This window comes from Aphidius gifuensis, linkage group LG2, assembly GCF_014905175.1.
Source record: "Aphidius gifuensis isolate YNYX2018 linkage group LG2, ASM1490517v1, whole genome shotgun sequence".
Lineage (NCBI taxonomy): Eukaryota > Metazoa > Arthropoda > Insecta > Hymenoptera > Braconidae > Aphidius > Aphidius gifuensis.
This window is the reverse complement of record NC_057789.1, coordinates 20,615,299-20,627,719: the sequence shown is the minus strand read 5'-3', so window position 1 is coordinate 20,627,719 and position 12,421 is coordinate 20,615,299. Positions and strand designations below refer to the sequence as shown.

Genomic DNA, 12,421 nt, shown 5'->3' with positions numbered 1-12,421 from the left:
GGGCCTTTCAGCATTGTCTCTTTGTCTCTCTCTGACAAGCGTCCATCTTGAATCAAGCATCACAAAGGACTTCTTTCCCCCACGAAAATATTTTATAAAAAATGAGCAAACTTGTTAAGAAGTTTTTATAAAATTTTCGTAAAAATTTTTATTTTAATCATATAAAAATATTATAAAAATTTTCGAATTTTTATGACATCCCCCCCCCTCCTCCCGTGAATTGATTCTTGAAAAATTGACTCAAATTTTAAAGTAATAAAAAAAAAAAAAATCTTTCGTCGGGATTTAAAACCGGGTCTTTCTGCTTGTGAGGCAAGTTCTTCATCTCGAAGCCAGAAATCTTATGATGGATATTTTTTTCTAAAATATACATAAGAATGTGACTGTACTAAATTCTTTCACTTTGCTGTTTTATTCCCGATTTTATCTTTTTTACTCATACAAATATGAACAAAGAGTTGATATGATTAAAATTTTTTATATTTGAATGAAAGTCAATAATAGAATTGTGATTAAACAGCTAAGTAGAAGAATATCGAATAGTCATATTCTTATGTATATTTTAATCAATATCTATCATAGGATTTGTGGCTTCAAGGTAAAGTACTTGCCTCCCAAACAGAAGGGTCCGGGTTCAAAGCCTGATGGAAGATTTGTTTTTGATTTTTGTTTATTAAAATTTAAGAAGATTTTTAAATAAGAACGATTCATGAGAGGAGGGGACCAACGATATGACACTGCGGTAACGGTTCGGACTTTGAGACAGGAGGTCTCGAGTTCGATCCCGACCACCGACGCCATATATCGAGTGGTAGGCGCAAGCCGGCTGTACTGCCCAGGTTTTTCATGGTTTCCCTGGGCTATAATAGGAATCGGGTACAGTTTGAACGCATTACAAAGTCAACATCCATGCCTGTTGCAAAAATGAGTTGTAGGAATTGACGGTTGGAAAATGTTTAAAGAAGGAGAGGCACCGTGCAAGAAACTTCCTAATAAGAAGTATAGCACGTTAAACAATTCATTTTTTTTTCATGAGAGGGGGGGGGGATGTAATAAAATTTATATAAAAAATATATATAATTTTATATTAACTATTATATATAATCGTTATATATAAATTTTATATAAATTGTTTATAATAATTGTTATATATAATTATCATATATAATTTTATATATAAATTATATATTTTTTTTCCGTGTGGGCGTCTTTCAATTTATTTATTAAATTTATTGAAATAAATTGGATGTATTTTATTTGTTCAATAAAGAAATGACTAAAAACAAGCAGTAGCTGAGGAAAAGATGTAGCTAAGAAATTGTCGCCAAAGAATTTGTGTGAGAAGCTACATTAATTTCTCAGTCACATCTTTTCCTCAGCTACTGATTGTCCTTAGTTTTTTATCTTATCAAAATAAATTGCATATATTTCATTTTTTAAATAAATAAATGACTAAGAACAAACAGTAACTGAAGAAAAGATGAAGCTAATAAATTGATGTAACCAAAAAAATTATATTGTAAGGTACATCCTTTCCTTAGCCATTTGCCAATAGCTCTTTAATTTATTATGGAAAATGTAGCTAAGGAAAGGATATAACCGAATAAATTAATAAGTAATATCAACCGATTCCTTAGCTATATTGGGCAAAATAAATCAAGATGATTGTAGCAAATGGCTGAGAAATCAATTTAGATTAATAACTAATTTATTTGGTTTCAATATATAAGGTGCTTTCTTCCGGTGATTTATATTTTTTTACTCCGATGCGCATGATCATACATATGCGCATATTTTGCAAACTTGTGGAGAGAACAATAGGTGCTTTCTTTTGTGTATTTATTTTTTTTCACTTTCATGCGCATGATCATGCACATGCGCATATGATGCAAACTTGAGGAGAGAACAGCGGCGTCGAACGATTAATTCTCAAAAACTAAAAATTAAAACATGACTGATCCAGCCCTTTATGTCCTACGCTGTTGCAAACTGTCTTTTTGCTGACTGCGCATTCAACTGCACATGCGCGAAAATAAACAAGAAAAAAAATAAACACCCGAAAGAAAGCATCTTTTGGCATCGAACACATAATTCTTGAAAAATAAGAAATAAAACATAAGGTGCTTTCTTTTGGGTGTTTTTTTTTCCTATTTATTTTTGCGCATGCGTAGTTGAATGCGCAGTCAGCAAAAAGTCAGTTTGCAACATGAAGGGCTGGATCACCTATGTTTTAATTCTTCTTTTTTAAGAATTATTTGTTAGACACCACTGTTCTCTCCTCATGTTTGCATTATATGCACATGTGTATGATCATGCACATTGAAATGATAAAAAAATAAACACCCAAAAGAAAGCACTTGTAACCGATCCATCCCCTCATGTACTACTAAGTGCTTCAGTCATGCGGTCATTTAAAAAAACTTTAGTAACCAAAATCTACTAACGTATTCGTTATATTCAGTCATCGTGTTTATTTTGTTAATTAAATATTTTTTTCGAAGACCTTATTTTCTACTTTTTTTCAAGAACAAATTACCAATTAATAATAACGAAAGAGAGCGAAAGAACTGGAAAAAACAAATAATAAATGAATAGTAAATTTGGGTTACTAAAAGTTGCTCAAAGGACCGAAGATCTGAAGCGCTTCCGTGCATGTGCTCCGTGCGTACGCTTGGTGTGAAAAGTGAACGAACACACCTATATGGTGCTTTCTTTCGATGCGTTTGTGTTTTATTTTTTTCACTCAGTTCATACACATGCGCATATTATGCAAGATGCTTTCTTTTGTGTATTTATTTTTTTTCTTGTTTATTTTCGCGCATGTGCAGTTGAATGCGCAGTCAGCAAAAAGTCTGTTTGTAACAGCGTAGCTCATGAGGGGCTGGATCAGCCGTGTTTTAATTCTTATTTTTTAAGAATTATTTGTGCGACACCATTGTTCTCTCCTCAATTTTGCATGACATACCCATTTTCCATGACATACCCATCATCCGCATTGGGTGCTTTCATTTATGAACTCAGTGTTCAGAACATTGATAGGTGCTTTCTTTTGGGTGTTTATTTTTTTTCCTGTTTATTTCCACGCATGCGCAGTTGAATGCGCAGTCAGCAAAAAGTCACTTTGCAACAGCGTAGGACATAAGGGGCTTGATCAGCCATGTTTTAATTTTTTATTTTTTAAGAATCATTTGTTCGACGCCACTGTTCTCTTCTCATGTTTGCATAATATGCGCATGTGCATGATCATGCGCATTAAAGTGAAAAAAAATTAAAACACAAAAGAAAGCACCTGATGTGATCTCCATCAGCGTAGGCGCAGATGCGCAGAATTATTATTTTTTTTTAAATGACTGTGCATTGGCGCCGGCAACCACCGGCAATAGATTTATCTTAACATTCGTGTGATATATTTCATGTCATTTAGAATACAGCATTTTGTTGTAACAACCAATTGTAACTGAAAAACATGAACAATTTATTTAAAATAAATTGGTGTTACCCAAAAAAAACGTATGTTTACAAAAACGTATGTTTACAAAACCAACGATTTCAATATTTTTAGGCTACTACACGAATGTCAAGAAAAATAGAAATATAATACCGGCGCCAATGCACAGCCATTTTTGAAAAAATAAATAACTCTGCGCATCTGCTCCTACGCGTGTGCTGATGGAGATCACATCAGTGTTCTGAACACTGAGTTCATAAAAGAAAGCAGCTATTAAAGTGAAAAAAAATAAATGCACAAAAAAAAGCACCTAAAAACTCAAGAAGAGAACAGTAGCGTCGAGTAGGTAATTCTTAAAAAATGAGTGAACATAAGAATTAAAACATAACTAGTCTAGGGGGACGTTCCAAAAATTACTCGGAAACCCGGAAGTTCAAAATTGTGATATTAGAAAATTTTTGATATTTTGTTTTGGTAGACATGATATTTTGTTCATGTATTTTTATAGTGTTTTATAGGCACAAAACAATAAATAATTATTGTTTAATTATTAATAATAATTATAAAAATACTTTTCACAATTGTAATAAGTAACAAAAGTGAATGGCATATGCAATATGGCTGTTTTTGTTGTTTACAATATCTACAGTAACCTCTATTTTATCACTATAGTTTTTCGTCTACTGCGCCGCTTCTGGGTTTCCGAGTGATTTTTGGAACGTCCTCAAGCCCCTCATGAGGTGCTTTCTTTTGTGTATTTATTTTTTTTCACTTCAATACGCATGATCATGCACATGCTCATATTATGCAAACTTGAGGAGAGAACAGTGGCGTCAAACAAATAATTCTTAAAAAAATAAAAATTAAAACATGGCTGATCCAGCATTTAACTGCGCATGCGCGAAAATAAACAGGAAAAGAAATAAATACACAAAAGAAAGCACCAAGAAGACTAGAAATACAGGAGGACTTACTCCCTATCTCGCCTGTATATAAAAACCGTTCCGCTATATGGTCGCCCCATAATTGAGGGGCGCTAGTAGTACCCGGGTAACGTGCGCGACTTGTATCGCTTTTTTTTTACAATGCGCACAATACAAACATACTCTGACAAACACTAATAGAGCATATACACATGATGTTTGTCAGAGTATGTTTAATGTGCGCATTAAAACGATACAAGTCATTACATGGCGAACAGTTTAATTATTCGTCCTCCTGCACCCGTATTCAGAGGATGTTCTCATTAGGGCGTTTTTTTTCCGATGGTGGCGCTTGTGAAGCTTTTCCATGTAAAATCTATATAAAAAGTTCACAAGCGCCACCATCGGAAAAAAAAAGCCCTAATCTAAATTTCACATACAATTTAGAGCTTTTTTTTGCCACTGATGGCGCTTATAAATTTTTTTTTATATAGATTTTACATATAAAAGCTCCACGAGCGTCACCGGTGGATGAAAAAAGCCCTAAATTGTAATGCCCTGTGAATACGGGTGCGGGTGCTGTATTTCTAGTCTTCTTGGAAAGCACCTATGTACTACGCTGTTTCAAACTGACTTTTTGCTGACTGCGCATTAAACTACGCATACACAGAAACACACACACACACACACACATCTACATTTTGATTTTTTCTATTTTTACATAATTGAGACCTCCAGACTTTTTCCGGAGTTTTTTCGGATTTTCTGCGGTTTTTCAGACTCTTCTTGATGCAAAAATTCCGGTAAAAATCCGGAGATTATGAAAACGATATGGAAATTGCTCCGCAAATATCTTCGTTAATTTTTTTATTAGAAAACTCGATTTCCTGAAGCCTCAATTACGATGAAATCCAGGACGATTCCGGAGATAACCAAAGAAATTAGTTTCACCAAGGACAATATAGGTTTTTCGTTTAAATTAACACAACCAGGGGAAAATGAAAACCTGGTGAATTGAATAATTAAATCATTATTATCCGTTTCACTCATTATGTCTCTCAATGAAATTATGTATTGAATTATCATATTTGTTTTACTCATACTATTCTTACGAATTTTATTTAGTTTTTTTTTATTCCTTATTTGCATGCGATTTGATAATTAATAATTTCTAAAAACATTAACAATAAAAAAAAAAAAAACATGTATAGTTCTTAAATAAAGTTCAAACTTAAAACAAATGAATCAATACTTTATGAAGTTCTTATCTAAATTCAATGAATTATAAAAAGCGACCAGCGCTCAATACTTGTTTTTTATGCAAAACACAAAGTTTGAAGTATAATCTCAACATTCTATAAACCTATTTTTTTTCTTAAAAGTTTGCCAAATGAAAGTTTATTGAAAAATGAGTTTCAATAAATATTCAACTATTTAGCAACGCAAATTGTCTAAAAAGATCAGTACAATAATACTAAATATTTCACGATCATTTTTATAAATCGTTATTATTATTGATATTATAAGTGAATATTCATGTGCTGATTTGAGTGACCAGTTGCGTTGATTACGGTTCATTTCCGTAGACTATCTTTACTACTAGCACGACTTGTTGATGCTGTTGTTGATTCACCAGGTCCACCTGGATTACCGGTATCACCATTTATACTTGAACCAGCTACTGATGCAGTTGGTGTTACTGATGTTGAATGCCGACGTACTTTTACTAATGCCTTATCCAAACGTTGTACAAATGTATCAACATCACTTTTTTTCATTCCAAGTGCTGCTGCTGCTGTTAAATATGGTATTGGATAATTGCTATTGTGTGCTCCCCATCCTGAAAAAATTATATTATTTCATCATCATATAGTATTATTTATGTATTTTTTAAGTAAACAGTACCTTCAAATTTGTGAGATACAATATGTTTTACATCTGTTGTGGTGATGACTCTTGCACCTCTAACATTTCTCAAAAATAACACTGATCCTAACATAGTTATTTTTCCGTGATCATGCTGATGACTCAAACACTGTAATGTCATTCCCATTGATATTGGATTGCCTTTTGTATCGAGTAATCTTTCACCATGTCTTGTCGCTAATTTACCAAGTTCTTCTTTTAAATAAGCATACATTTCTTTTCTTTGAGCAATTAATTGTTTATAACCTGCCATACCAAGACTTAATAATGTAATTAATACATCCATTGTTGTACTTGCATTCGCACGACCCGGATACATTTTTGATATCTTATCAAGTGTATTTTTATCAAATGAACCAATTATTGCACCCCCAACTGGTACTAAGAAATTTTTATCCGTACTTTGTACAAATGCATCAACTCGACCTTTTCTTGATGCTTCTTGTATCAAATGCATACATCTTGTACTTTGTAATCTATGTAAATATGAATATAATGAATGATCAAATACTTTTATGATATACTTTTATGATTAGTAATAGAAATAATAGTTACCCGTATGCATTGTTAACAACATGTGGAATGTTATATTGTGTACAAAGAACAGCAATTAAATCAACAGAATCGGTTGATCGTGGCGCAAAACAACTTGTTGTTGTAAGTACACATGCAATACTTTCTCCAAGAGCTGCCATTTGTGATTCCAGTTTTTGTAAGTCTGTTTTTAATTCATCACCAATTATTTGCATTTCAATAACAATTGGTTCTAACCCAGCTGTTATTATTGACTTAAAACATGATTTTTGATCAATTCTTGGCCACAATACATACTTTGCTCTAGGTCTATCTTGTTTCAGTGTCAACATACAAAGAACAAGACTCATTCCTGTTGCCATAGGTGATAAAAAACATCCTGCAATACTTTTAACACCTGTAAAAACAAAAATTAAAAATACCATCATCAATGTTGTAGATATTTGTCAATTAATTTTTAAAATTGAATTATTTCTATTATTATGATGAACTAATAAGCTTACCCATGTACCGAATGACTTCTACAACTAATGCATTCGTCAATCTGTACATAAGACTACTGCCCGCAGCTTTTGGCTGTACTTCCTCAAGATCACCAGATCTTCCAATTCCATGTCCCATTCTAAAGTGACGTCTTGCGACGATATTTGATATTATTCTTGATTCTCTTTCACCGACACTGCAGTTTAAAGGAAAATTATTGCTGTCCATTTGTGATAAATCCATGAGAAATGATTCGATTGTGATTTCGTCCCATCCCTCTTCGGGCCATTTACGCTGTTTAAGAAATGCATGAACACCAATATAACAAGATAAGAAAACATTTAGCTTTTTTTTTATGATTGACCAAAAACGGTTTCTGTTTCAATATTTAATGCTAAAAAAAATGTATAAATTAATCTGATGATGACAACACCGTTATGTTAACATTAATAATTTTCAAGTAGAAGTTCATATATATATATAATAAAAAATCATAGATACTAATTTTTTTAATAGATTACTTCATCTAAAGATAATCAAGTGCCATTTTAAAATTAAAAAAATGTAATATGTTTAGTCACACTGCTAATGCGTGTTTGAAAACTGGTGTTGTTACCTTAAGAATAAATCTACAAAAAATTTTATTATTTTAATATATTTATATTTTGAAGTCAGTTTATTCTCACGTGTTCAATAAAATGCCGAATAAGATTTTCTCTAGTTTTTTTTGCATTGAGTCCTTGTTGAACATATGTTGAAGGTATCAACCTTTCAGCATGAATAAAAGATTGTGGATTCATCTCAATTTTTTAATGGTAGATCTGGTTTTATTTTTTTTTTTTTTATGGAATTATTATATTTCTTTCTTCCAACTGCCATTCAATGCTCCATAATATCTGTATACTGTCTTTGTCTGCACATGTTCCTCAGTATTTCTGCATGAAAATTTTAATATATATACATTGGTTGAATGAAAAATAAAAAATAGTATAATTTGTTGATAATTGAATAAAAATGATGGAAATAAAAATTAAAAACCAATACAATTGCATAGTGTAAAAAACATTTATTAAAAAATTAAAACAGTGATAGTCTATTTTTACATAATCCCTTGTAATAAATAAACAATGTGTATTATATCGATAAGTTTAAAAATAATTTCTAACTTTATAATTCAGCTATGTGAAAAGTAAATTATCAATAAAGATGTATATTTCGTAATAAAATATGTATGTAATTAGTGCTTTTTTCCATAGGTTATGTTCATTTACGTGTGCAAAACGTTTGTCCCTAATTTTTGCCGCATTTATTTATTTTCCAAAATTATCATATTTATATCCAAAATGAAATCTTTATTACAAAAAAAAACTTATCTAAGAATAGAAATAAAATTGGATAAAAATTGTTCAAGGAAAACGAATATAAGTAATAAAAAGTGGGCCAACATATAAATTTTAACGTTTGGCCTATATGAAAATTTCAATAACTATCGTTCAACAGACAATACTTTTCGGTGGTTACAATGAAAATAATCATACTAATTTATGAAGTCATCATTATTGATAAAAATTTTCCGAATAATTTTGTTTTTTATTACCATTAACAATTGCAGAAAATTGCGAGTTGAAAAGTATTGAGCAAAGCGTACAATAAAAACTAGAAATAAGTATTTTTTTTTAAGGTTATATACCTTCCATACAAATGTCACCTGAAGCGGATTAATTTCTCATACTCTATAACACCAACTGACACCAACTGTTCGCGACACAGTATTACAGTATTGCAATTTACAGTTCACAATTAAAGTCAACGGAGAAAGTGAGAAAGTGTGAAGGGGTGCATTCTTTTAATTGCTTTTAATAAAAAATTTTTTTTCGCTCTGCAATTTCGCCCTATAATACCGACAAATAGGTAGAAACAGAAACAACGACAAAAATGATAAAGTTCTCTATGTAACATCCTAGATTTTACTAATGTCTAGTTCGACCTGTGACAATAAAAAGCAAGTACAACAAGTCTAGGGGTGCATTCCTTTAATAAAAAATTTTTTTTCGTTTTGCAATTTCGCCCTGTAATACCGGCCAAAATTTTATAGGAAAAAGCTGTTTCTTGTAGTGGCAGTACTGGCACATGACTTTATTTTTTCTGGCTTCCAATTATTAAATGGATTACTGTTCAATGTTTATATCAAACTGAAATAAATAGAAAATTGACTTGTTGTGATTGTTTGTTATTGTCACATAGCTCGTACCACACATTATCGTAAACTGTAAAGCCTGGAATATTGCATAGAGAAATTTATCACTTTTGTCGTTGTTTCTGTTTCTAGTTTTTAGTCGGTATTACAGGACGAAATTGCAAAACGAAAAAAAAATTTTTTATTAAAGGAATGCACCCACGGACCACGATGAAACCATATATGTAATACTCCTATATTGCTAGCAAGGCTCGATTTTTTCTCCAGAGGCAACGGTGCAGACTCTAGGTGTGTTCGTTCACTTTTCACAACGAGCGTATGCACGGAGCGTATGCAAGGAAGCGCTAGCGTTTTGCGGTCATTTGAAGAAACTTTAGCAACTAAAATTTACTATTTATTTATTGCTATTCGTTTTTTCCAGTTCTTTCGCTTTCTTTCATTATTATTAATTGGTAATTTGTTCTTGCGTCTGAGAAAAAATTATTAAATTAACAAAATAAACACAATGACTGAAAATAACGAATGTTTTAGTAAATTTTAGTTACTAAAGTTTCTTCAAATGACCGCAAAACTCTAGCGCTTCCTTGCATACGCTCCGTGCATACGCTCGGTGTGAATAGTGAACGAACTAGTGATGTCGACTGATACGGTATTTGGTATTTTACCGGTATTAAATACGGTAAAATACGGTATTTGGTATCAAATTGAAATACCATACCAATATGCCTTTACCGATTTTTCCATGTAAATACCGTAAAATACGAGTAAAATTTTCGATACGGTATTTTTACAACTATATAGGTGAAAATACGGTATTTTCTGTTTTTGGTACCAGCAAAAAAAAATTTTTTTTTTTTTTTTTTTTTTTTTCATATAATATTTCATATAATTTCTAGATTATCAACCATGGCACTGGTCATTAATAGCGGCTATATTTGATATTTTGTTTTATAATGTCAAATGTCAATTGCTCAGCTGTTTTTATTTTATTATATTGCACATTCCACATTGACATTATTATTTTAAAGGCCGATATAATAACAAAGAAACTTTTTAAGTGTAATGAAAATTTATTAATATAAATACTTCTTCCAATAATTTTTATTTAAAAAAACCTTATTTTTTTAAGGACAAATATTTTTTTTTTTTTATATTTTAATTTTGCTATATAATTTATTTACTGAATTTATTTATTATCTATAACTTCGTATGTATTTATTTTTATTTATACAATAAAATCAAATTATGTTCATATATTTTTTATTTTTCAATACCATGAGTAACATCTCTATAGTTGTAAATACGGTATTGGTATCGAAAATTTCACTGATACCGTATTTTTACATACAGATTATTGATACGGTATTGAATGGTAAATTACCGTATCAATACCGTATTTTGTACCGTATTTGGTATCAAAAATAAAATACCGGTATTTGCACATCACTGAACAAATTCAACGAACACACCTTCTATCGTCTTCCTTGTCGTGTATTAACCAAAACGACGCGCGCATGTGACACTCGGAGAACGTCGGAAACTCACTCACACTATTATATCTAATTGTTAAATTTATTTGCGTTGGTGCAAACAAAAATTTTTACATCAAATGTAGTAGTGTGAGTGAGCTTCATATATGTAATATTACATATATGTAATACTTCATATATGTAATATATGTAGTATTACATATATGGTGAGCTTCCGACGTTTCCCGAGTGCCCCACTCGTGTCACATGCGCGCGTTGTTTTGGTTAATACACGACAAGGAAGCCAATAGTGTCTGCACCGTTGCCTCTGGAGAAAAATCCACTTATTGTAAAGATAGGACGCTAGCAATATAGGAGTATTACATATATGCTGAAATACAGTGTTGGGCTCATTTTATCCGGCCGTATTATACGCCGTATATATGCCGTATTATACGGCTCTTATTTTTGGCGTTGTATTATACGTTTTATCCGCAGATCGATATAAAAAAAATTGGTAAAAATGTAAAAATAAAATATGTATATATACAGATAACCACTTACCAGTAATCTACTGGTAGCTATCGGTAATTTTCGTTGGAAATCTACCAGTAAGACCTACCAGTAGTCTACTGGTAGATAACTGGTAGGAACTACCGGTAATTCCTACGAGTAACCCATGGTAGAAATACTACAGGTATGGCAGTGCGCAGCCTGGTTTGGCCGCTGTGAATCGACTAATCAAAAGGTTGCCTTCTCGCCACAAAAATGGAAGACTTTATGCGCGCGCGATACAAATTTGTTAAGCAAATTTTCAATTTTTTTTTTAAATTTTTCAAAAGTTATCATATTTATTCAACTAGATTTGGTATATTTTATAATGATTCACATACATCAATAATAAAAACTAATTATTTATATTAAATAAATGAATCCAAGTATAATAAATACAACACAACCTCTATTGTTTATGGCATCAAAAAAAACAACAACAATGAAAATATTATAATTTATTTGTTAAACTGTCTTGGTTTTTTTATTTTTTTGATTTTTTATAAACATGCTCCACATATATTTATTAGTATTTACAACAATATAAAAAATAGTTGTCAAAAGTATGTTAGAGAGAGAGGATCTTATAATAGAGATTGCGTGTTAGAAAGAAAAGCAAAACAGCTCGATGGCGCGTTCTTGATTGGTTGAAAAAATAAGGCTGCGCAAAACGCGACGAAAAAAACATGGACTACTGCCATACCTGTAGTACTTCTACCATGCGAGTAACCTACCAGTAATCTACTGGTAGGTCTTACTGGTAGATTACTGGTAAGTCTTTCCGGTATGTCCTACCGGTAATCTACCGGTAGATTACTGGTAGGACATACCGGAAAGACTTACCAATAATCTACCGGTAGTTTACTGGTAGTTTTTGGCAGTCAATTAA

At 31.6% G+C, this 12,421-nt stretch overlaps 1 protein-coding gene across 3 annotated transcripts in view; it reads right to left on the bottom strand.

Annotated features, from left to right (window-relative positions):
• Nucleotides 1–5,083: 5,083 nt before the first annotated feature.
• Nucleotides 5,084–12,421, bottom strand: part of LOC122849489 (O-phosphoseryl-tRNA(Sec) selenium transferase) — a 59,361-nt gene continuing 52,023 nt past the window's right edge. The window contains exons 1-6 of one of the 3 annotated variants that reach the window (XM_044148198.1): nt 8,912–9,347; nt 8,001–8,249; nt 7,335–7,608; nt 6,853–7,228; nt 6,277–6,773; nt 5,084–6,211 (exon numbers count right to left, since the gene is read on the bottom strand). In XM_044148198.1, the coding sequence (XP_044004133.1) occupies nt 5,946–6,211; nt 6,277–6,773; nt 6,853–7,228; nt 7,335–7,608; nt 8,001–8,114 (1,527 nt within the window). In that variant the 5' untranslated portion in view covers nt 8,115–8,249; nt 8,912–9,347 and the 3' untranslated portion in view covers nt 5,084–5,945. Of the gene's footprint in view, nt 6,212–6,276; nt 6,774–6,852; nt 7,229–7,334; nt 7,609–8,000; nt 8,250–8,911; nt 9,348–12,421 lie in introns of those variants that run through there. The other 2 variants (XM_044148197.1, XM_044148199.1) reach the window with 2 other exon arrangements.